General features: G+C 34.1%; 2 protein-coding genes and 2 pseudogenes across 10 annotated transcripts; 1 reads left to right on the plus strand and 3 right to left on the minus strand.

Annotated features, from left to right (window-relative positions):
- Nucleotides 1–1154: 1154 nt before the first annotated feature.
- Nucleotides 1155–5353, minus strand: LOC146956977 (putative F-box protein PP2-B12). Its single transcript, XM_085733207.1, has 3 exons — nucleotides 5012–5353; nucleotides 4790–4908; nucleotides 1155–1848 (listed from the first exon to the last, which is right to left on the minus strand). Exons 1-3 carry the CDS (start codon nucleotides 5270–5272, stop codon nucleotides 1401–1403), a joined length of 828 nt encoding a protein of 275 aa, XP_085589333.1. The 5' UTR covers nucleotides 5273–5353; the 3' UTR covers nucleotides 1155–1400.
- Nucleotides 5354–6427: 1074 nt separating this feature from the next.
- Nucleotides 6428–8570, plus strand: LOC146956978 (glucan endo-1,3-beta-D-glucosidase-like; annotated as a pseudogene). Its single transcript, XR_015021645.1, has one exon. The product of XR_015021645.1 is annotated as a glucan endo-1,3-beta-D-glucosidase-like (transcript).
- Nucleotides 8571–9289: 719 nt separating this feature from the next.
- Nucleotides 9290–13909, minus strand: LOC146956979 (putative F-box protein PP2-B12). Of its 7 annotated transcripts, none has more exons than XM_085733154.1 (5): nucleotides 13803–13909; nucleotides 13581–13712; nucleotides 11693–11985; nucleotides 11482–11609; nucleotides 9290–9990 (listed from the first exon to the last, which is right to left on the minus strand). In XM_085733154.1, exons 3-5 carry the CDS (start codon nucleotides 11975–11977, stop codon nucleotides 9552–9554), a joined length of 852 nt encoding a protein of 283 aa, XP_085589280.1. In that variant the 5' UTR covers nucleotides 11978–11985; nucleotides 13581–13712; nucleotides 13803–13909; the 3' UTR covers nucleotides 9290–9551. The 7 variants fall into 7 exon arrangements, with proteins under 7 accessions (XP_085589280.1, XP_085589297.1, XP_085589305.1 ...); XM_085733171.1 differs by having other exon boundaries at nucleotides 11693–12000; XM_085733179.1 differs by having other exon boundaries at nucleotides 11693–12175.
- A 4941-nt stretch (nucleotides 13910–18850) lies between these two features.
- Nucleotides 18851–20719, minus strand: LOC146956980 (F-box protein PP2-B11-like; annotated as a pseudogene). The gene is made up of 3 exons (XR_015021686.1): nucleotides 20326–20719; nucleotides 20122–20247; nucleotides 18851–19387 (listed from the first exon to the last, which is right to left on the minus strand). The product of XR_015021686.1 is annotated as an F-box protein PP2-B11-like (transcript).
- Nucleotides 20720–23637: the final 2918 nt, after the last annotated feature.

Raw genomic sequence — 23637 nt, forward strand, 5'->3', positions numbered from 1 at the left:
TCTCAAAACAGCGGAATTGCGAAAATTGTGAAGCTAGTATTTGAAACTTCTTGATGGACGCATGTTTTTATCCCTTTCACCGCTAAAGCAAACACAACATAAGACTTTTTAGGCCCTGTTTGGTTTGAACTTATTTTGAGCTTATGAAAAATAGTTTATGTAAATAAATAAGTTTTCATTTTAATTTATAAGCTCTCACTAACGAAAATTGTATCTTCATAAACAGTTTTTTCATAAACTACCTTAAAAACTTATTTATTTGCATAAGTTGTTTTATATAAGCTCTAAAATAAGCTAAGCTAATCCAAACTGGCCCTTAGTCAGGGATAGATTATTTCTTTTACAAGTTAGAAGTTTTTTAAAAAGACAAATTGATCGGAAGTTCAAAGGAAATTAAAGAACAAAACTTGATTGTAGAATTTGAGATTTCACATAGAAAAATTGAAAGAATTTTTAATAGAGAATCTAAATTCGTCTTTCTTTTTCTTTTGTATGATTCTTAAAATACATATTTTGTAGTTATAATAAACTTCTACAAAGTGTTAATTTTAAGAAATTATAAGTAGTTAAATAGTTAAATTAAGAACATACAAAATAAGCAAATAAGCGAGAACATACAAAATGTAGTTAATAAAATACTAGTTGGTAAGTTCAAAAATTTTGAGTTAAGAGTTGAAATTGGAGAATCATGATTCAAATATACTAACATAACAACTAATTACTATTAACATTTTTCTATTTAAAAAATCATCTAAGTTTTTTTTCTAAATTAAATTATAGAGAATTTAAAAAGAATATAAGGTTTGGATAAATGATATTTGTACAACCATTTTGGAACAACTTTTGGGCAATTTGTCTCAAAAGTTGTAAAAAAAATGGTTGTACAACTATCATTATTCTTTTGTTTTCGAATTACTACCATATTTTAGTTTTGTACAGAGTATTTATAGCTTTTTTTTGTAAGGAAAGTATTTATAGCTTTATCAATGTTTATAATCATGCTCAGACCATTATTTATCTTACTTCTCACCCACTACTAGGCACAAGCCCTTCCTCCCCTCAGAGAGAACGGACTTCAGAGTGAACGAAACCTAATATCGTCGATCAAGGGTCAAGCACGCAGCGTCCACAGTTGAGAGTTTCAAACAAAAAAATGTCAGCAAATTAATATTGCATTACAAAATATAGTTGAAATATCTAAAACACACTTATCTCAATATATAATTAACTGCTATAATATAATTACAATAAGCAATATTACTATTTCATATATTTTACGAAGAGACGGTTTAGAACAAGAATATATGTCACATAGTATGATGAAAAGCTGAGACTTCAAATCTTTAAACACTGGTCTGCTATCCAAGACACAAACCTATGCATAGTTCATGGAATGTTGCTTAATGGTCTTCCTTAGGCCTAACTTCTATTCCTTCAACAAATAAACCTCTCTTCCAATGACCACCCTTTATATCAATAACACTCATTTGGACTTCTTCATCTTCTAGGCCTGAAATGAAGAACTCTCCCATCTCAATCTCCAACCAGCCATCGCTTCTCACATTAGGACGTTGCAATCTTAATACTCTGTTGGGCTCCGTAACTATAATTCTGCTTCGGTGCCTACGTCTCGCGTTTGGATCCGCTAAACAGACAATTTTAGTGCTACTTTGGCCACCTTCGATATCAACTGATAACTCCACAGGATAGTACTCAAATCCATAGGCATTGATCATCTTGAACACAAGATAAGTTACGTACAGAGTATTTGGGGACAAGGCAAGGGTGTTTATCTTCCCACGAATTTCAAGCCAACACACATGAAGAAGTTCAGCAACTTCAGGAAACCTGTCCAAAACAAAAGTTGCAAAGATAAGAATACAGGAACTATGTAGGCTCATCAACTAAAATTTGGAAACTGTAAACCAAGTATGACTAAATTATTTAAAGCCGTAACTGATTATGATAAACTTCTAAGTTATATTGGTTGTTGTAAAAAATACCCTCCCCACTATCCAGTGGTGGATCTTGTCTAAAACTATTGGAACTTTCAGGAGAGTATCAAAGAGTGGATTTCCATATTGGACAACAATTCACAAAAGTGAGTTGTAGGAAGAGCATTTGCAGATAAGTAAGTCATCAGCTAGACTACAATGACCGAAAACCAGCTTGAGTACTGCAACATTCATCTTCTCCCTCACAAAAAAGGAAATCCAGTTTTCTGCATTCCTCATTGGCTCGTGATAATTGTGGATTGAACCAATATAGACAACAACTTGGCTGTCCCAATATAAAGGTTGAAGTTGGAGAAATGACAAAATTATAAACAAGATATGATAGCCAAGTTGAATCACTTGGCATGGCTGCAAAGGATGTATACTCGGTCTACACAAATGATCCACTGACAATATATTTATTGGTTTCCATGACAAAGTAAAATCACAAAGAAAAAATGGTACATGTAGCGGATCTGCAGGTGTGCCAACACATGTGGCCTATTCAGCTTCTGCATAAGCTTGCAAGTGGTTACTGTAAGAAAGAAGTTTCGGAAGATATGAGAACCTAGTCAGGCGTGCCTTTCAAATATCAAAAAGGGGACTGCAATGCTCATATACATACAGACTTATTTTTCTGGCAACATAACTATTGCCGAGTCTAGAACTTATCAAGTATAATAATATTCTACTTATTAACTATCTATATAGAGAATTATCAGACAGTAGATCACCAACACTGTTATTGAGATTCAGATTCGGGTGTACAGTAAACTTTAGGATTGAATAATTGAACAAGTATTCACTTAGAATGAAATATGAGGAGAAAGTGAAAGTAGTGAGAGAAGCTGAAAATGGAAAATAGTTTCATTCAACTTTACATCCCTAGAAATTTATACGAAACTGTGATGATAGGGATAGTATAAAAACAAAACTGGTACCTAAGTGCCAAAACTGAAACAGCAAAGATCTGTCAAATGCAAGAGATGTTGGTGGCTATTCTCAACATGCTTGTATTGCGGTCTTACGCTTGAGAATTGATGTGAAATTCCCTTAGTTGGAAGGAAATCAGTTAAAGCCGATTCAAGAGATATTGGCATTGCAACATCTGAAAGTCAGAACGAGAAGAAATACAACTGACCAGCATATGTGGGCACACAGTATGGGCCCCAACCCAAACATCACAATTCATGATATATTATGTGGGCACACAGTATGGGCCCCAACCCAAACATCACAATTCATGATATATTATTAGAAGAAAGAGCAAGTAACTTATTATTTAAATAAAATGAAATTCTATGTTGTTTGGCTAATGCCCATATATAATTAGGACCACAACTAAAATCAGAAAAAAGAAAGTTGGTGTTATACTTATACTGTTACTTTTTTTTATAAAAAGTCAATAACGTTTCGAGGACAAATGCCCAACCCTAGATTCCTGTGTGCATTATGATACTTTATTCGAAACTTAATTACAGAAACATTGTCACAAAATGGGGAATTCAGTATGACTTAAGGGATACGAGCCTGGTATACCCGGTCACCAGGAACAACACTCTTTCTAATCTACCTCAAAGACCGCCTGCTGTCCTGAATGATTAAAGACCCAATAGTAAAAATAATGGAATAGGTATTAGTTTATAGCAATGAAATTCAAAGAAATCAGTTTGAACTTGGTTGAAGGAACTGAAAAGTAAAAAAAAAAAAAAATCATGCAAAGTTAATAAAGCATTAAATAAAAATAGGATTGGCTGTCGTTGAATCCAAAATCTAATGATTTGGATCAAGAAAGGAAACTGTACAGATGAAGGACTACATAATAAAAGATCTAGGAGCTCCATTCCAAGTTGTATTTTCGATGCGAGAGGTAAATGAGTGAAGAGATGAATATTTGCTTCAGAAACTTAGCTGAAGCGAAGGGAAGGAATAAACTCCATAATCCAAGCCATGATGGCATCAGAAACTTCGTTGGTCTGACTTAATGTGCTTTAGATTTGGGTATTTACCAGAAGGGGTAGCTATGGATCTTGAAACACTTATCTATGGCATGGTCTAGAAGTAGAACAACACATTGAGTGCTAACTAGGCAAACCTTCTTTACTAACTTTTTATTGGAATTTTCACTGCCAAAAGTTGAAAACATGGCAGCGAAAGGTAGTTGATTCTCAGTACAAGAGGGAAAAGCAGATTCAACCTGTCATTGTTTTTATTGAACCGGAGAGAGTTCCATTGATAAGGGGAATAGGATCAATCAACGGTAACTGCCAACTAACATAGGAAATAGAATCATTCAAACCCATTAATGGCTTCATTTCGACACTTGAAAAAGCAAAAGAGCCTAAAATATTGCTTAGGCGCATGATGGCGCGTCGGATCTCTAACGACGGCAGAGTTCTGGCGATGGACAGATCGGCTGGTTCAGTTAATTGTGCCAGCAGTCCAACTTTACGTGTGGTGGTGGTCAGTGGGATAACTTGATGGCTAGGGTTTCAAATTCGGGACTTTCTAATTTGACATTTTTAAAAAAAAATCATGCCCACAGGATATGAGCCCGGGTCTAGCACACTCTTAAACAACTAGCTTAAAAAGTGAGGGGTTCCTCTTTTTTGTAAACTATTTTCATGCCTTGTTTCGTTTCAACATGAGACATGCATTTTTTCCAATACACCACTCATGCCGGGGCATTATTGGGCTTGACGTGTGAAAATTTCGTTTGTGGTCCAAATGAATAGACTCTATACCAACTAAAAAATAAATTTTAAGTTAAGCAAATAGAAAATTTAAGAGTGAACCTGGATTCCGGCATCACAGTCCAGTTCCAATATTGGTCAGTATCGCCCCAAGTAATGGCAAGAGATCTAGCAGAAAGCATATAACACTTCTTTCCACTCTTTCTCTCCAATTGAAAACTCTACATTTCATAAATCCAACGCTAATTAGCATTGTTAACTAAACATTTGAAACAAGACCAATTCAATAATATGAGAGAAATCAGCAGTTAGGAAGAAAAATACCTTTTTACCATTGTCGATGATGATAGGGCGGTCAGATAGAGCAAGATAGAGATCCTTTTTGGTAGGAATGTTGGCTAGGGATGGAAAGTGTGAGATTATAGATGAGATGTCAGAAGGGAGAAAGCGATTCCAAACAGCGTCGGAATCGGACGCAGAAAGAAAATTCTTGGAAATGAGGGAGAGTCTGCCAGCGTCGACTGGAGTTGTACTAGAGAGTATTGCCGCGATGCACCCTTCCGGTAATTCTACAAACGCTGTCATTTTTTGCTCTTCGCTTGCCAAGAATTAGAGGTGGAACTTTGGGTTTTTTTTTTTTTTTTTGATAAATAAGCACCTAGTAATAAATAAATAAAAAATAAAAACAAGGCTATATAGTCAACTAAAATTAAATTATCCTTTCAAAACAAACTAACCAATGGACTTTTTTTTTAAGCTTCTTTTTGAAATTATACATCTCTTCCAATCTCTCATTTGGTTCGCTCATCACAAAGTTTTAATTTTAATATATATAACTTTTTTTTGACAATATATATATATATATATATATATATATATATATATATATAACTATGATTTAATAAATACAAGTAGTAGGTATGGTCCTCCAAAAAATAGTGATTATGTTAAATCCATTTTTAATTTGGTTGTTAAGCAAATTTCAAAGCCGATGACTACAATAAATATTATTTTGATTTGTCTTTTACAAACATTTTAATTTTTTAAAATAAAATATAAAATTACAATAATATAAATCTAAAAATTACAATAGTAATTGCATTAAGTTCACTTCAATTCATAACATATCATAATTCATTACGCAAAACTTATAACATAATTCATATCATCGAAAAGTTCTAATTGAATGCAACAAAACTTATTTACATTTTATAAAGGTTTTAAATACTAAAAGATTATTTTATCTTATTTTATCATTGAAAAATGTTTTTCGTGAAATCTCGATTCAATACACACACTCTCATCGAGGGGATTGCGACACATCACGTTTGGCTACGAGTCTCCTCATTCATAACATGATCTGTTGACAAGGTCCTTGGTGTATAGGTCTACAACGAATGTGCTTCTTCTCTCACCCCCTTTGTGGTTAGTGACGCTAAAAATATTGAACATGATTTTATGCATCGTTGCTCAGTCCAACTTAGCTTTGAATTAACATGTGATCTTCACGACCCATATACTTAGTCATTGGGCTCGAGAAAGAATAAACTTTCCTTGCTCGACTATCTTGATCTTCAATTTACTTTTCATAGACTAGGCCGACTAAAAAATAGCAAGTATTTATCAAGAAAAATTAGTTTATAAAATTGTAAGAAATAAATTAGCGTAATTTAGAATTTACAATTTCTATATTTGATAAAAGAGAATTTCTATATTTGATAAAATAAGGATTTCCATAAATTAGAGTGGTTGTTGGGGTTAACGATCTGCGTGAGTGAAAACCTTAAACCAAACTGATTTTAGGTGAAAATGGTGAAACCTTCAAATCCTTTGGGTGAGTGGTTGGTGTTATCACTGCGTTCCTTGATTCCTCTCGTCATCTTCTTCATTTCTCTCCGCTTCAGGTTAACTCCTTCACCAACCCGTCTCTTACTCATTCAATCATTTGTAAGTCAGATTATTTTTTTGCTAAGAAATTTCAACAAACCACTTAACAAAGTAGAACTCTGATAACCCATTTTCTTCGTTATTTACATGTTTCATAATATACAGCTCATTTTATTCGCAAAAACTTAAACCCTAAAAACACTATCACCTGCAATGTTTGTTAAACCCTAAACCCTGAATCAATCAACTTAACTCATGTTTTTTCTGACATTGTTTCTGATGCGTTTTATGGCGTAGTTAGGATCTCCGTAGCACCGTGTCCGGTGTCAGTGTCCGAGCCTGACACCTATGATTACATTCAAATAATTCATTTACTCAAATTATTACCGGTGTTGATGTGTCAGTGTCACGTCAGGTGTTTGTGTTAATGCTTCATAGGTTAGGATAGTTTTGTTGTCAGATTCTGATTTTAAAAAATGAGAGTGTTCTTGACATGGTCAGGTCTTGCTCGTTACACTGTGTCTTGTGGTGAAGTTGTGTTTGGAAGACCATTTTGTGTTGAGTATACGTTGAAGAAGGAAGGGTCTGGTGATTTGTTGTTCTTAACAGTAGTACACCTCTTCATCTTCAGCTTTTATCTGAGAATGATTGTGATAATGTTACTGTTTTGAATGATTTTAAGTATAAAAGCATTGATAGTGAACTTGTTGGTGTTGTTGGTGGTGATCCATGGCTTTTGAAAACCAATCCTGTTTTTGTAACTTGACACTCTATAAATGGTGTGAAAGAAGAATTATATTATGAAATAGTTTCGGTTCCTTTGAACGATGTTGCGGGACTAAATTCATCTGCGATAACAAGGACTTCATCTTATTTTTATGTAAAATTGATTGCATGGTTGGCTTTGATAGCTGAAGAGGTTTGTTTCCTTGATGTGATTCCAAAAGTTGGGAAGTATTTGAAAGAGATCATTGAGCTTTGGCTTGATGGAACTTTGAAAGAAAATGGATTTCTATATGATCAGGAATGGGGAGGAGTTGTTACAAAACAAGGATCTTCTGACTATAGTTATGATTTTGGATCTGAATTTTATACTTCTCAACTATATCACTTGAGATATTTCCTTGATGGTATTGCTGTTCTTGTAAACGTTGATCCATATTGGGGTAAGAAGAAGTATAAGCATCAAACTTATTCACTTATGGAAGAATTTATGAACTTCAGCATATGTTCGAACCCGAATTATGCACACGTTAAGGTGTTTCGATTGAAAAGGGTAGATATCATAAGGGAACTAGTGAACCTGTTAATGCATACTATTCTACTTGCTTGATAGGTTTAGAATATGGTGATGCCAATGTTGTTACTATTGGACCAACCTTAACAGCTTTGGAAAGTATAAGAGCTCAAATGTGGTGGCATGCAAGAGAAATAATGAATATGTATGAGGAAGATTTTAGACCAGGGTTTGCTTATTTTGGTGCTAGACACAATGTATGGTTGACATTCAAGTTTTACCATTGTTGCCTATTTCAAAAGTGTTTGTTTTCTGATGTTGAATATGTGAAGGAACTTGTTGGGTTGGGACTGCTTGGTTTGGGGAAGGCTGAAAAGAGTTTGTGTATGCTTTGTAGAGAATTTGTGATTTGTGATAAGGAAGGTGCTTTGGAGAAGATAAGAAAGTTAAGTGGTTTTGATGATGGAAATTCATTGAGTAATCCATCGTGGAGGATTCATAGTAGAAGTTAAGGCGGGTATTTTGGAAGAAACTTGTAAAAGAAATATCAAATAGGATTTTTTTTGTTCAACCTGTTAGCAATTGATATCTAACCAGTTGGCAAATGGTTTTGTATTGATCATTAGTAGCTCTAGGTTTCAATCTCACATGATAAATTAATGATATTAATATACCATATACTATGTCTAGTTTGGGATGAAGTTGTGAAAAAAGTATAGTATGAAGAATTGAATGACAGAGTCATATTTTAAAGTTTAATTCTGCACAAACCAACAACTATTCATATAACTATAGTTGCTGTATTACACGAAAAAAATAATGATATTTGCTCCATAAGCCAATCATGTGATACGAGACAACATAAGCCAATTTGGGATTGCACTTATGTCACATAACATTGACCAATTCAAGTATAACACGTGACAATACATTTTTTAAAAGATAAAAATATTTGAAAGAGAAAAAAATAGTTGAATTGCCTTGTGTCACAATTGTATTGACCAACATCAATGACATTCTGCCAATTTGTGCTTCATATTTTAAATTATACCTCTTAAACTATAATTCTATTGAGGTTAGTCGTGCAAAACTACCAATTATTCTTTCCGTTAACTGGTATATAAGAAATTTTATGATATTTCATTAACAATAAAATCTGCAACACTATAGGTCATTTCATCAAATTAAAATCATAATCAAGGATTCACGAGGTTTAGTCAGACGTGTAGCCACCGCTACAAGTAACAAGCAAAGTTGGCATATTTTCTGGAGAACACTCTTCATCGTCCTATTTTTGCTTGTAGCAATTGCTGTGCTTGTTAAGATATAAGCTACATACTGAGTAATTGTGACAAGGCAAATGGTGTTTATCATACCCAAGGACGGATCTACATTATGTGTATTGGGGGCAGCTGCCCCCAGTATTCTAAATACTTGTAAACTAATAATAAGAAACTAAAAAGCTTTCACAACAACGATAATAGATGGCCCTGCCACATGACCAGAATTTAAATGACTAGAATAAACTTGGTACCTAGCATTCATAGTAGAGGGTTCCAAATCATTAAATAGCAAATTCATCTTGCATTACAATATAGTACCTAGCATTTATAAAGAGTTTGGAACAATAATATATAATAAAATGTTGAAAAGTTGGAACTTCAAATCTTCAAACGTTGTTCTGCCATCCAAGACGCAAAAGGACCCCTTGCATAGTTCAGTGACTGTTGCTTAATTATCTTACTTAGGCCTAACTTCTATTCCTTCAAGTAAGAGACGTGTGTTACTGTTACCATCCCTTATCTCCATAAAAACATTCATCTTGACTTCAGCTTCTAGGCCTGAACTGAAGAACTGTCCCATGTCAATCTCAAACCACCCATCACTTCTCACACTAGAACTTTGCAATGTGTTGTTTGCCCCACCTTCGACATTTCGATTCAAACAGACATTTTTGGAAGTATGATAACAAGGATTTGTAACATTAAGATGGCCACTTCCGACACCAACTGAGAACTCCACATGACGGCTAGTAAATCCAATGACATCAATCACCTTGAACACAAGATAAGCTGCATACTGAGTATTTGGGGACAAGTCAAAGGTGTTTATCCTACCACAAATTTTAATCCCACAGTCAATCCAGCCAACATCACGAAGCTCAGCGACTTCAGGGAACCTATCCAAAAGTAGTACAAAAAAGTTGCAAAGATTATAATATAGGAACTGGGAGAAAAATTGAAAGTGATTCATTAAATGACAAATGGAGAATCTATATAGGTGTAGGATAAATTAACAGTACAGGTTCGTTGACTAAAAATTTGAGGCTGCTACCAAACAACTGAAGTATTTCAAGTTCAAATTGATTATGACAGACATCTCAGTTAATAAGTTAGATATGCTGTTATAGGAAATCCAGCATTTACCTTCTCCTCACTTAAAGGACGTCCACTTTTCTACATGCCTCACTTTCTCATGATAAGTGTGGATATAAGCACAACTGCTTGATATTGTCACAAAATAAGGGTTGGAGTTGGACAAATGACAACACTACGCAAAACATGTAATAGCCAAGGTAATTCACTGGCCACGGCTGCTAAGGACACATACTCTTCAGAACAAATGAACTTCTGACACTAGATTTCTGGGATTCCATGACAAAAGTAAAATCCTAAAGAAAACATGGTTTCATTTAGTGCATCTTCAATGTGTGTTCACTGTCCACACATACTAGTAAGCTTCTACATAGGCCTGATAGTGTAAGGATGAAGTTACCCTAGCCAATTGTGCATTTCAAATATCTGCGCAGATAATAGTCCGTATCAAGATGAAGACTACAACCGTCTAGAAATTGTCCAGTAGTATTCTACTCGTCACACTTTATTGTTTAAAAAGTAAAAACGTTTTGGAGACTAATAGTCAACTCTGAGATTATTGAGTACATTGTCAAGCTATATTTGAAACTAAATTAAGTGGAAGGAATGTCAGAAAATGGAGAATTCAATACAACTTGAGTATAGTGAGCATGGTAGACAGCTAGACTACCTGCTGTCCTGAATGATGAAGGACTTGGAAAGTACAATAGTGAAGCAATGAATTTATAAAAATCGATTTGAACTTGAATGAAGGAACTGATAACAAACAAGTTTTCTGAATCACCGTAAGCTATTATAAATTTAGCATTGACATAAGGTATGCTGACTGGTGGTGACTGCATGCGACTGCTATTAATAATTAACGAGCATTTGATTGTACAATTTTGATATGCAAATATATATAATATCTTTATTCTTTTTTCCATTACAAATTTAGTTTAGGTGATGGCTGCATTTCCTTATTTAGCAGTTTAGGTTTCTTTTGATTAAAAGCAAAGCTTAAGCTAGATGCTAGAAGTTTCTTTGCATCTTAGGAGTAGTTTTGGCTTTCTCTTGTGTGTTCTCTCTTTGTATAGGGTTCAGGCCCTCTCCTGTCTTTCATTGTTTTCTTGAGCCTTTATAAAAAAAAAAAAAAAAAAATTAAGCTCCGGCACTCATCAGGGTCGAGATAGGCCTCAAGGCTCAACAAGCGCTATATCTTAATTTTATCAAGACATATTGGGTTGTAATAGGAAATAATTAATATAATTAACACAATAAAACAAAACAAAACAAATAGAAAACTTAAAGCTAACCTGGAATCTGGCATACGATTCCAAATAATTCGAGAACAAGAAAACCCATATATAGAATCAGTAATGTTGAGAAGTCTAGCAGAAAGCATGTAACGGTTTTTTCCACTCTTTTTATCCAATTGAAAGCTCTACATTTCAACATAAGGAATTGCCGTTAGCATTTTATACAACAATCAATTCATTTCAACAGGAGGGTTAGGAAAAACATTACCTTTCGAGCATTGTCGTCCTCGTAGGCGGAGATGATGATATGGCGATCACACAGGGCAAGATAAACAGCTTTTTTGGTACGAATGTTGGCAAAGTTAGGAGAATTTGAGATGATAGTCTCGATGAAATCAGGATGGGAAGGGATAAAGTGGCTCCATACGGCATCGGAATCGGCGGCAGAAAGGAATGTCTTCGAAACGAGGGATAGTTTAACGGCGTCAACGGGAGTCGTACGAGAGAGTATGGCGGCAACGCACTCTTCCGGTAATTCATCAAACGAACCCATTCTTTTGCCTGATAATAAAAAATCTGAGTCGAATTACAAGGGTAAATAAAATAATTGCTTTACACATAAGTGCAAGGTACAGTTTTCAGGGTATACATGAATATAAAATTCACCATTTTACATAAATAGAATCTACAAAATAATCTAGGTGTCTATTCTTCAAGAGCCAAATTTGATCTCGCATCATCCTTTACCTGTCTGTTTGAAAAGAGAAAAAAAAAAAAAAAAGGAGTGGGATGAGATCTACTTATCTCAGTGGATTCTCTAACTCTAACCATAATTGTGGCCACTAACTAGCTAAACATTGTCTAGCCAATCAGTTCATAAGCAACTAAGTATTTGCATGGTCACTAATAGTCATCTGCCATAAACTTGAACAATGCAAATTTAAATACCAGCATAAAACAACAAATATAAATCAATAATGGTTGGTCTTGAACAGAAAATAAAGGTGGAACACACATTAATTATCTTGGTCATTTTTAGCTTATGTGAATACTATTGAGCGTGAGGGTACTCAATAGTATCCACCTGCCAGTAAAGCGTTAGATATAATGAAACAATACTTTACCGGATCTGCCTCACAATTTTTATTAACTGGTTTAACATCCATGCTTCCAATTGCAATAATCATAATTGGCCAGTTGTACTAATCACAACCAGATGGAATATTAAACAAACTGATAGTGTAACTGTAAACACACATATGAAACTAGGCAAATGAAATCATCTGTCTGCATATTTGTATAAGATACAACCTGCCCATATCCAGTCCATTGAATTTAATTTACATGTCAACAAATTCATTATGTTCTAATTACTACAATCAACAACAATGCGGGGCAGGAAGTGACTTTTCTCTATTGCCCAATCACATTGTATTTAAAACCATACATTTATTAAAACACCCTGTGAACTTGTTAACAATTTATAATTCAAGGAAAGTCAATATTATAATTTCAGCAAGGTTATCAATTTCTTCAAAACACTAAATTCTTATATTTGGGTAATAACTACTCAATGCCAATTTCAGCCCAATTAAGGAAAGTTACTCAAAATCTTTTAATCTTCTTCTATTTTGTAACTAGTTCCTAATTCAACTAACAAGAGGTAAAATCATTCATGAGAATCTAATTTTTATCATAAACTTACTTAGTAGATTAGGGAAAGTCTATTATCTTTGATGATAATGGGAACCTACATTTCTCTCATTCGTCTCTCTAATTAGTTTTTGTTAAACAACAACTTCATCCCCAATACTAAATCTATGTATGGAATTGTCATACATGGTTATAATATGAACTAATAACCATCAAAAGCATCATCAACTTGAACCTTCAACTCCAAGGATTAGGTTAACTTATCATGACAAGTCGCTTACAGGGGAACTCACCTTCTCATGTTCAACTCTAAATATCACTCTCTAAGTAACAGTTCAGCCCATGATTAAACTATAGTCAAAATCATCAACTTAACTAACTAATTCTAACATTTGAATTTCAAGAAAAACCCATTTTTTCATGCATAATAATTCAATGTCCAACATTCTTGTACTTCTAATTTCATCTCTAACTAATGAATTTAAGCCTAGAAGAGAACCCACCTCAAAGAGAAATTTCCAGTTGATGCAGTAGTTTGTCCAGAAATCTCTCTGTCTTCTCCAAAGCTTCTTTGCTCCCTAAAAAGTCCTCACTCCAGCTTATAACAACCCAACATCGATCTTCAGTATAGAATTCTTCTACATGCAAAAAGCTTATTAAATTTGGGTAAAAGGGTTTGGACGAAAATTGAGGGAAAAGAGAGGAATCGAGTTTGTTCCAATTACCTTTGTTTCCTACCACAATTCCAAGCTTGAAGATTGACAAAAATGGAGGATTTGTGAATGAGGGTTGGAGAGAGCTTCACGAGAGAGAGAGAGAAGAAGAAATATCTGAATTTTTTTCTTCCTCTTTTGTCTATTTTACTTCCACTAATCAGTGGTTAGTGTGGTTAATAGGTAAGAAGTTGCTATTTTCGGTGAAGAAGAGTCGAACTTAGTCGCTGCAGCATTATATTAGTTTTTTTTTGCTATAAAATGTTTTTTATCCCGAGAAAATAGTCACTTTAATCCATACTCTGCACCTCGCTGTCACAAAGGTCTCTGACTCAGGATTAAATACAAATAAGTCCTGACTTCCGCTATCACTTTCGTGTTTACTGTTAGGGATTTGAGATTAAATTTGGGGATATTGATTTTCGGTTTAGGGACCAAAGTGACACATTTCTACTTTCATTTTAGTCCTCGTGACACGTCATACTCCTTGTCTGCATAAAACATGTGTCGCATCATCACTTAACAGAATTTTTTAACAGCAGGGACTAAAGTGTTAACGGAAGTGCAGAGTCAGGGACTTATTTGTATTTAATCCTGAGTCAGTGACCTTTGTGACAGCGAGGTGCAGAGTCAGGGACTAAAGTGGCTATTTGCTCCTTTTTTTACCGTTCTTAAATGAAAAATGTGAAAGTTTTGTTTTCGGGAACTTCTACAACTAGACTTTTCACATAGTACAATGTAAACGTATCATGGGAAAAGCAAAAATACATCGTATAATTCCAACTTAATATTCAAATGTCATGACTTTAAATCCAATAATAATGGAAGTTTAACCCATTTGGGGTTGGCCTAGTGGTTGGCTTGGGATCTTGGAGTTTGCTCCTCCAGAGGTCTCAGGTTCGATTCCCTCTGGTGCCAATTTCGGTGGGCTAAGTCCATACATAGCTTGCTCTGGCTTTAAATGGGGCCCCCGCAAGTGGGCGGTGGGATTGGTCCCCTCGGATTAGTCGATTCTTGGATCGGATACCGATTTTTCTGGATCGGATACCGAGTTTTCAAAAATAATAATAATAACAATAATGGAAGTTTTTTGTGTCTACACATTTCAGAAAATTTCTTTAAATACTACATTCGAAGTACTATTAATGCAAACACCGTCTTCATCTATTAGCAAATTTTTTAGACTGTTTCTTGAGGTAACCCTTGATACATAAAGTTGACCATGGAAAAACACTGGTTGTGGAAAGTATATGCCGACTTGTTTTAGTGACTACCCTTGACTTTTGACTAGTAATAATAACAAATAGTAAACTTAACTATTAAATAATCCAATAAGTCAACCATTTGTTGTCAATGGTGGTAATCCTATTAGATGTGCTTGTGCTCTTCATCAGTACCTAAGAAAGAAGAACATTTGAAGGAAAAAATTTCACATAGATCACGAAAGTACTTAAAAACAAAAAATGCAAGAACACATACAATTGTGAAATTGAAAGTGTGAACAAAATTCAGAAATCAAAAGCTCAAATTTTAATGTTAAGGGTGAACACATAAACATCCTTGTAAAACCTTGCTTAATGGACAAAAAATCAATAGCAGCAAAATGACCAATGAGATTTTACGGACCTTTGTCTTTCAATGCAGCAAAATGACAATAAAAATAGCAGCAAAGTGACAATAAATTTCTTTCAAAGCAAAATAGGTAGGGAAAAGACTAAGAAGCATACAACAATAAAAGGAAAAGAGCTGGATATATGAACCTTTGTTCTGCTATTTTCGGAGAACTCTCGGATGATATCATAAGCAAGATAGAGCCTACATCGGTTGCACTGAAATATGAGAGGAAGGCTCTGGTGGGCTCGAGTTAGTGGCAATGAAAGAGAGTTCGAGAGGGAAGAAATTGAAAATTTTATTTTAACAGCAAAAAATTTAAATAAATACTATAATGGATTGAAATGCATTAACTGGATTTATAAGAGTAGAAATCTTACATTTGATGCTTTATTTATAGTAAAAGCATGATTAAAGAACAACTCAAAAGCTTACATTTGATACAAAGTTCAAAACTGTAACAACCATACATATATTGCCTCTTCTCTTTACTCTTTTCAATATAAAAAAGACATATATGAACTTCAAATAATGATGTGCCCTCCTTGATTTAAAACGAAGGTTAAGTAACTATACTTGACATGATTTCAAATTGAAATTGGTAAGCTCCAACAAGATGCTTAACTACACAAATTAGAATTAGAATTGTTTATTGATATACATAGCAATCCATACTCAGCTTACGATAATAGTATCTGCAATTAGAGGGTTGTCTGAGGTGGTCATGGAACTACACTCCATAATATATTTAGTGGGAAATTAGAGTATATAGCAATCTTAAAATTGGAAGTAGGCCATGTATAGAGAAATTACAGTCAACTATTTTTTTTCTTGATTACATTAAATTCCATAATCTGGATTTGGTACAAAATGCTTTATTGAGAAAATTAATATGTTATATACATAATCATAGAAATCTCGCAGCAAACAACACCATAAAGCAATCAAATTTGATAACTTCACAATGTCAAAATCAAAGGAAAAATAAACTATTTAGTTGCTCTCAAATGCACAGAGAATAATATGATACCATACCATAAGCAGATCTAAGAATTACCTCAATGGTTGAAACTGAATCGTCAGAAAGAATAAGAAGGCTTCACAATTAGGTTTTCCAAGGCACTCTCCGAAGGGAAATAGTTATTGTCGAAAACAATTAATATCAAATATTCATCTATTTAAAAGCTTTAAGCCAGGAGTCTATTATAGCTTTTTTAAGAAGAAAAAAAAAATCACTTTTAAGTATTGCATCCGTTTGTTACAGTTTTTAAAAAAAAAATCATAATCTAAAAACAACTTCAAATGAGAAGCTATTAAGAGTAGCTTCTCTAAAAACAACTCTATGGTATTCAAGTTTTACCATCGTGTCGAATTTCGGAAGTTTTATCTTCTAATGTAAAGTATGTGAAGGATCTTGTGGAATGGACAATGCCTGTTTTGAAAGGTGTTAGTGAGAAAAGGAAGGGATTTATGTATGCTTGCCAAGGAATTTATGACAATGAAGGCGGGGAAAAGAATATAAAATGTTTAAAGATGGAAATTGGAAATTTGATGACTAATCTTTTGTAGTGGATATATAACAGAGGTTGAAGTGTTGAGACAGTGAGTTTCTGATGTTTTGAAAGTAATTGAGAACAATGTCATAATTTACTTTTATTTTATTTTATGCATTTTCTCTTGCACCTCCTTGTTATATTCTTATTTGAGAGCTTTGCATTCATTTCGAATTAACACTATTGTTTTTTCTAGAACGATGTTTATATGACTAGCATTGAACCTAACTTGATCCAAAAGATTTATTCTCTTTCTAAGTCATTTGATTAGTTAGTATGATACATTCTTTACAAGTTTTTGTTTTAACTCGTCTCAAAAGACCCCCTTTCTCTTGTCTCTCCGACCCATCCCTACCTCCGATCTCCCCTTCCCATCCTTCACTTTTCACACTTTATTATTTAAAATCCTTAGGAATATAATTTCAAGCCAAGACACAGCATGACGCTCAGCAACTTCAGGAACCTATTCAAAAGTTGTGCAGAAAAGTTGCAAAGGTAAGAATATAGGAACTGAGAAAAGAGCATATGTAGATATGATAGCCAATATAAAGGTTGAAGTTGGAGAGATGACAATAGTAACTATATTTAGTTGGTAAAGTAATAAACATATAACGCCAGTTATTGTAGTTGAACATCATGTAACGCCAGTTATTGGACATTGACAGATCCGAAAGACAGACTGCTGCATCACAATTCATGAAGTTAAAGAAAAAGAACAGACATATAGAATAAAGAACATATTCAAAATCAGAAAAATCGAAGTTGGTTTTATTTTTTAAGAAGTAAAAACACTTTGGAGACAAATGGTCAACTCTAGATTTATTTGAAAATGGATTACAGAGGAAATGCTAGAAAATGGGGAATTGAGTACACAACATGAGGGTCATGAGCAATGTAGACACGGTAAACATTGACATCAGTCTTCCCAATCTTCCTCAATGATCGCTCGCTTAATGGACGATGAAGGGACACAACATAGAAAATTATGGAACAGTTTTAAGTTTAGAGCAATGAATTTAGAGAAATAAATTTGAACTTTAGTGAAGGAACCGAAAGTAAATCACGCAAAATCAATTTGTCAATTATAATGGCTTAAAATATGAACTGTATCTTTAGTTGGTAAATTGACACACAAATTGGGCCGAGATTATAAAAAAATTGGTAATATGATGCATTGAAAAAATAGGATTGGTTGCTGCAACAGTTAGGACCAAGAAAAGAAACCATGCAGATGAATCATTTTAATTAGTTGCTGCAATGAAAAAATGTTGAATGCGAACCATTGATTCACAGAATTAGTTTGAATTGAATCATTTTAGTTTTTTTTGGTCAAGACAACCTTTAACCATCTAAGCTGCACTTATGAAGCGAATCTCCACAATTCTTAATTATTTAAATTGAGTCATTTTAGTTTTTTGTACTCAGATTAATTTTTTAATCCATTCATACCACTAAAACAACAATTCTTATATTTTATAGTGATATAAATTCTAGTCCATTTAAGACATCTGTTCTATTTTAGTCAATATTGTTTCACTCATGCACAGTCCAACACAAACTGAGTGCTGGAAGAAGTGTCGATCCTTCTACCTTCTTCATTTTATGTTCTTACTCTGCTGGAGTAACAATATTGATTCAAATAGATCAAATGCCTCGAAAATACCAGAATTTTAAATCACCATTGACGTGTTGAGGGTTCCAAATTGATAAAAAGCAAATTCACAATGCATCACAGTATCACAATATATTATATAGTTGAAACGATCAACAGAAAACACAAGGCGGATACCCGCAACAAAGATATCCCAGTTTACTGAAGAACAATGAGCAATATAAAGTGTGCATATATTTTACAAAGAAAGAGTTTAGAACAATAATATATAATATATTAATATGTTTAAAAGTTGGAACTTCAAATCTTCAAACGTTGTTCTGTCATCCAAGACGCAAGACCCCTTGCATAGTTCAGTGAATGTTGCTTAATTGTCTTACTCAGGTCTAACTTCTATTCCTTCAAATAAGAGACGTGTATTCTGGTTACCATCCTTCATCTCCATAAAAACATTCATCTTGACTTCATTTTCTAGGCCTGAATTGAAGAACTCCCCCATCTCAATCTCAAACCACCCATCGCTTCTCACAATAGAACTTTGCAATCCTAAAACTGTGTTGTTTGCCCCACCTTCAACATTTTGATACAAACAGACAGTTTTGGAAGTATGATAAGGATATGTAACGATATGATGACCACTTCCGACACCAACTGAGAACTCCACATGAGGTCTAGTAAATCCAATGCCATCAATCACCTTGAACACAATATAAGCTACATACTGAGTATTTGGGGACAAGAAAATGGTGTTTATCCTACCACAAATGTTAATCTCATTGTCAATCCAGTCAACATCAAGAAGCTCAGCGACTTCAGAGAACCTATCCAAAAGTAGTACAAAAAAGTTGCAAAGATTATAATATAGGAACTGGGAGAAAAGTTGAAAGTGGCTCATTAAATGACAAATGGAGTATCTATATAAGTGTAGATAAATTAACAGTACAGGTTCATCGACTAAAAATTTGAGGCTGTTACTAAGCATAACTGAAGTATTTCAAGTTCAAAGTGATTATGACAGACATCTCAGTTAATAAGTTAGATATGCTGTTATAGGAAATTCAGCATTTACCGTCTCCCTCACTTAAAGGACATCCACTTTTCTACATGCCTCACTTTCTCATGATAAGTGTGGATATAAGCACAACAACTTCTTGATATTACAAAATAAGGGTTGGAGTTGGACAAATGACAACATTATGCAAAACATATAATAATAGCCAAGGTAATTCACTGGCCACAGCTGCTAAAGACACATACAATTCAGAACAATTGAACTTCTGACACTAGATTTCTGGGACATGGTTTCATTTAGTGCATAACCAACTGTGCATTTCAAATATGTCCAGAAATTGTCCGGCATGTATTCTACTCGTCGCACTTATTTTCTAAAAATTAAAAAACATTTTGGAGACTAATTGTATACTCTGAGATTATTGAGTACATTGTCACACTTTATTTGAAACTAACTAAATTAAATATTTAAGAGCTATTAATTATTTTATCAAGACATATAGTAAATAATAAAACAAAAGAAATAGAAAAGTTAACAGCTAACCTGTAATCTGGCATACGAGTCCAAATAAGTCGATGAAAAGAAAACCCCCCCACTGATAGTAATGTTGAGAAATCTAGCAGAAAACATGTAATAGTTTTTTCCACTCTTTTTATCCAACTGAAAGCTCTACATTTCAACATAACCAATTGCCATTAGCATTTGGAATATTTGAGAAATCGGAGGAGGGGTTAGGAAAAACAATACCATTTTAGCATTGATGACACCGCAGACGTAGATGATGAAATGCTGCTGAGCACATAGGGCAAGATAGACAGCTTTTTTGGTAGGAATGTTGACATAAGAAGGAGAGCGTGTGATGAGAGTCTTGATGAAATAAGGATCGGAAGGGATAAAGTGGCTCCAGACGGCATCGGAATCTGTGGCAGAAAGGAAGGTCTTAGAAACGAGGGAGAGTCTGACAGCGTCAAAGGGAGTCGTACCAGAGAGTATGGCGGCAATGCACTCTTCCGGCAATTCATCAAACGCACCCATTCTATCAGTGAACAAGAAGAATATTGATTCAACAACGGGCGGCGATGGGGGCCGGCGAGAGGATACGAGAGGGTTTATGTTCTTACTCTGCTGGAGTAACGATATTTTGATTGTGTATCACACGTGGGGTTGATGTGAGAATTCCTTTAATTTACGAATTTTAAAATATCAGAAAATATAATTTTTAAATTAAAAAATAATAATATATTTTTTGAAAATATTAGTTTTAGGCTTTGTTAAGGACTTTTGGAGGGAGCTCAAATCTCATGTTATGAGGTTCATTTCTGATGTTTTTATTCATAGTTGACTTGTGAGAGGATCAAATTGCACTTTTATTTCCCTATAATTCCTAAAGTTCCTTGTCCAGTGACTTAAATCTTAGTTTATTAAGCCATTAGTTCTATTTTAATCAATGTTGTTAATCATACACACTCTTGTTGATATTACGCTCTCACTCGCTACTGGTCCTTCCTTCCTTTGAAGAGAATGATGAACTAAACGGTGAAAGAGAACTAATGATGTCGATCAAAGGTCAAGTACCTAGCGTTCATAGTTGAGAGTTCCAAATAAATAAACATGGCAGCAAATTGCATAACAATATGTTATTGTATACACAGGCCCGGCCTTGGGGTGTACAAGCAGCTCAACCAAGCCGGGCCTCCAAAACCTATGAGCCTCAAAAAAAAAATGAAGTCTATTACCACACCCCACTTAAATAAAAAATATATATGTTACTTCTTTTTCTTTCATAGGTATACGTTTGAGTTTTTTCTAGACTCTAATTCTCCTTTGAACATTAATCTGATGGTACCAAACCACCCCCAATTTATATAATCACTTAATCAGTCAATTTGGAAAGCTATTTCAATGAAAAGTACCACAACAATCATTTTTTTTTCGCATAAACCATTTGTTTCTCTTTCCCACAACGGAAGAATGATAAATTCAAACAACACAGTTAGGTAAATTTCACCTCTCGTTCACTTAATATTTTTATTTTTATTTCGTTTCATGTTTAGAAGTTCTTCTAATTCTGATTTTTTAATGAAGTTTAGCTACACAAAAAAAGAGAGCCGTGTCTCCTATTTCATAGGAACGGTCCTGTGTATACATTATAATTATAATAAGCAATACTCCCTCCGTCCCGAATTAACTGAGCCATTTTTTTCATTTCACACATATTAAGAAAAATGTATAAATAAAGGAGAGAGAAAAGTGGTTTTAAGTGCTCTTGTTAAGTATTGGTGCAAAGTGGAATATATTGAATTGGTAATGATGAAAGTAGTATTAATTAGAGTTACAAAGGGGAAAAAGTAATTAATATTGTATTGAAAATTGAAATGGCTCAGTTATTTTAGGACACTTTTTTTTATAAATGACTCAGTTATTAAGGGACGGAGGGAGTATAATTTATTCATATGCATTACAAAGAGACACTTTGGACCAAGAATGTATGTCATATACTATGCCAAAAAATTGAAACTACAAATCTTAAAGCATATTCTGCCATCCAAGACGCAAGATCCCTGCAGCTGTTGTGCCATCGACCTTTTTGTATCCATAACACTCATTTGGACTTATTCATCTTCTAAGCTTGAATTGAAGAACTCTACCATCTCAATCTCCAACCACCCATCCCTTCTCACATTGCAATGCTACTACTCTGTTGTGCCATCGACCTTGCACGTTTGAACCCAAACAGACACTGTTAGTAATAATATGGTCACTTTCGACACCAACAGAGATAACTCCACATGACAGTTTTAAAATCCTTAGGAATATCAAGCCAAGACACAGCATGAAACTTGGCAACTTCAAGAACCTGTTCAAAAGTTATGCAGAAAAGTTGCAAAGGTAAGAATATAGGAACTGAGAGAAGAGCATATGTAGATATGATGGCCAATATAAAGGTTGAAGGTGGAGTGATGTATTTAGTTGGTAAAGTAATAATAATAAACATATTTTACAGATAATTAAAAGAATTGGTAAAATTATAATTGAAAAATAAATATAATTGGATGTCTTAAAATCCAAAATCCAACGATTAGGATCAAGAAGGGTAACTTTGCGGATGAATAATTACACCATGAAGGATTTTAGTACTTCAATCTGAATTTGGACGCACGATATAAATAAATGAGTGAAAGCATAGATGTGTGCTGCTGACACTAAGCAGAAGTAAAGTGGAAGAGTATGACTCCAAATTACCAGTATATTTATTTGAAAATGAATTACAGAGGAAATGCTAGAAAATGGGGAATTGAGTACACAACATGAGGGTCATGAGCAATGTAGACACTGTAAACATTGACATCAGTCTTCCCAATCTTCCTCAATGATCACTCGCTTAATGGACGATGAAGGGACACAACATAGAAAATTATGGAACAGTTTTAAGTTTAGAGCAATGAATTTAGAGAAATAAATTTGAACTTTAGCGGAGGAATTGAAAATAGATCATGCAAAATCAACTTTTCAAGAACATGGGTAGCAATGTCATGGCTTAAAATATGAACTGGATCTTCAGTTGGTAAAGTGACAAACAAATTGGGCTGAGATTATAAAAATTTGGTAATATGATGAATTAAAAAAATAAATAGGATTTGTTGTTGCAACAGTTAGGGCCGAGAAAAGAAACCGTGCAGATGATGCAATAACAACAACATTGCAGATGAATGGATTTGGTGCTTCAAGCTGAAGTGAAATGGAATAGGATCTATCAACGGCAATTGACCACTATCAAGCCCATAAAAAAGGACATACATACTCAGCTTGAGAGTTGATAGTAATCAGTAATGACTTGATTCAACCAATTAGAACAAGTACTATGGGGATTATAGTCATTCTGTTCTCCTCAAATAGCCTCGAGTTTGGTGAAATATTGGCTGCTATTAAGAACTTGAAAAAAATCCTAAGGCCGTTTATGGAGAACAGTGAGAGAGTTGTGTTCTTCTACGGACGAACGTGAATGATTCAAGGAAATGGAGCGACCAATTCGAAGGGAAAGGAGAGTGAAAAATGTTG

This window comes from Medicago sativa, chromosome 1, assembly GCF_051527215.1.
Source record: "Medicago sativa cultivar Bolivia chromosome 1, Bolivia_mono, whole genome shotgun sequence".
NCBI classification, from domain to species: Eukaryota; Viridiplantae; Streptophyta; class Magnoliopsida; order Fabales; family Fabaceae; genus Medicago; species Medicago sativa.

What these genes read in the sequence shown, in the direction of transcription:
- LOC146956979 (XM_085733154.1), bottom strand. Translation starts at nt 11,977, where the DNA reads ATGGGTTCGTTTGATGAATTACCGGAAGAGTGCGTTGCCGCCATACTC. An exon ending in AGGACGACAATGCTCGAAAG is followed by an intron (nt 11,610 to 11,692) that starts GTAATGTTTTTC and finishes GTTGAAATGTAG; the next exon opens with AGCTTTCAATTGGATAAAAA. An exon ending in AATCGTATGCCAGATTCCAG is followed by an intron (nt 9,991 to 11,481) that starts GTTAGCTTTAAG and finishes ACTTTTGGATAG; the next exon opens with GTTCCCTGAAGTCGCTGAGC.
- LOC146956977 (XM_085733207.1), bottom strand. Translation starts at nt 5,272, where the DNA reads ATGACAGCGTTTGTAGAATTACCGGAAGGGTGCATCGCGGCAATACTC. An exon ending in TCATCGACAATGGTAAAAAG is followed by an intron (nt 4,909 to 5,011) that starts GTATTTTTCTTC and finishes TATGAAATGTAG; the next exon opens with AGTTTTCAATTGGAGAGAAA. An exon ending in ACTGTGATGCCGGAATCCAG is followed by an intron (nt 1,849 to 4,789) that starts GTTCACTCTTAA and finishes TGTTTTGGACAG; the next exon opens with GTTTCCTGAAGTTGCTGAAC.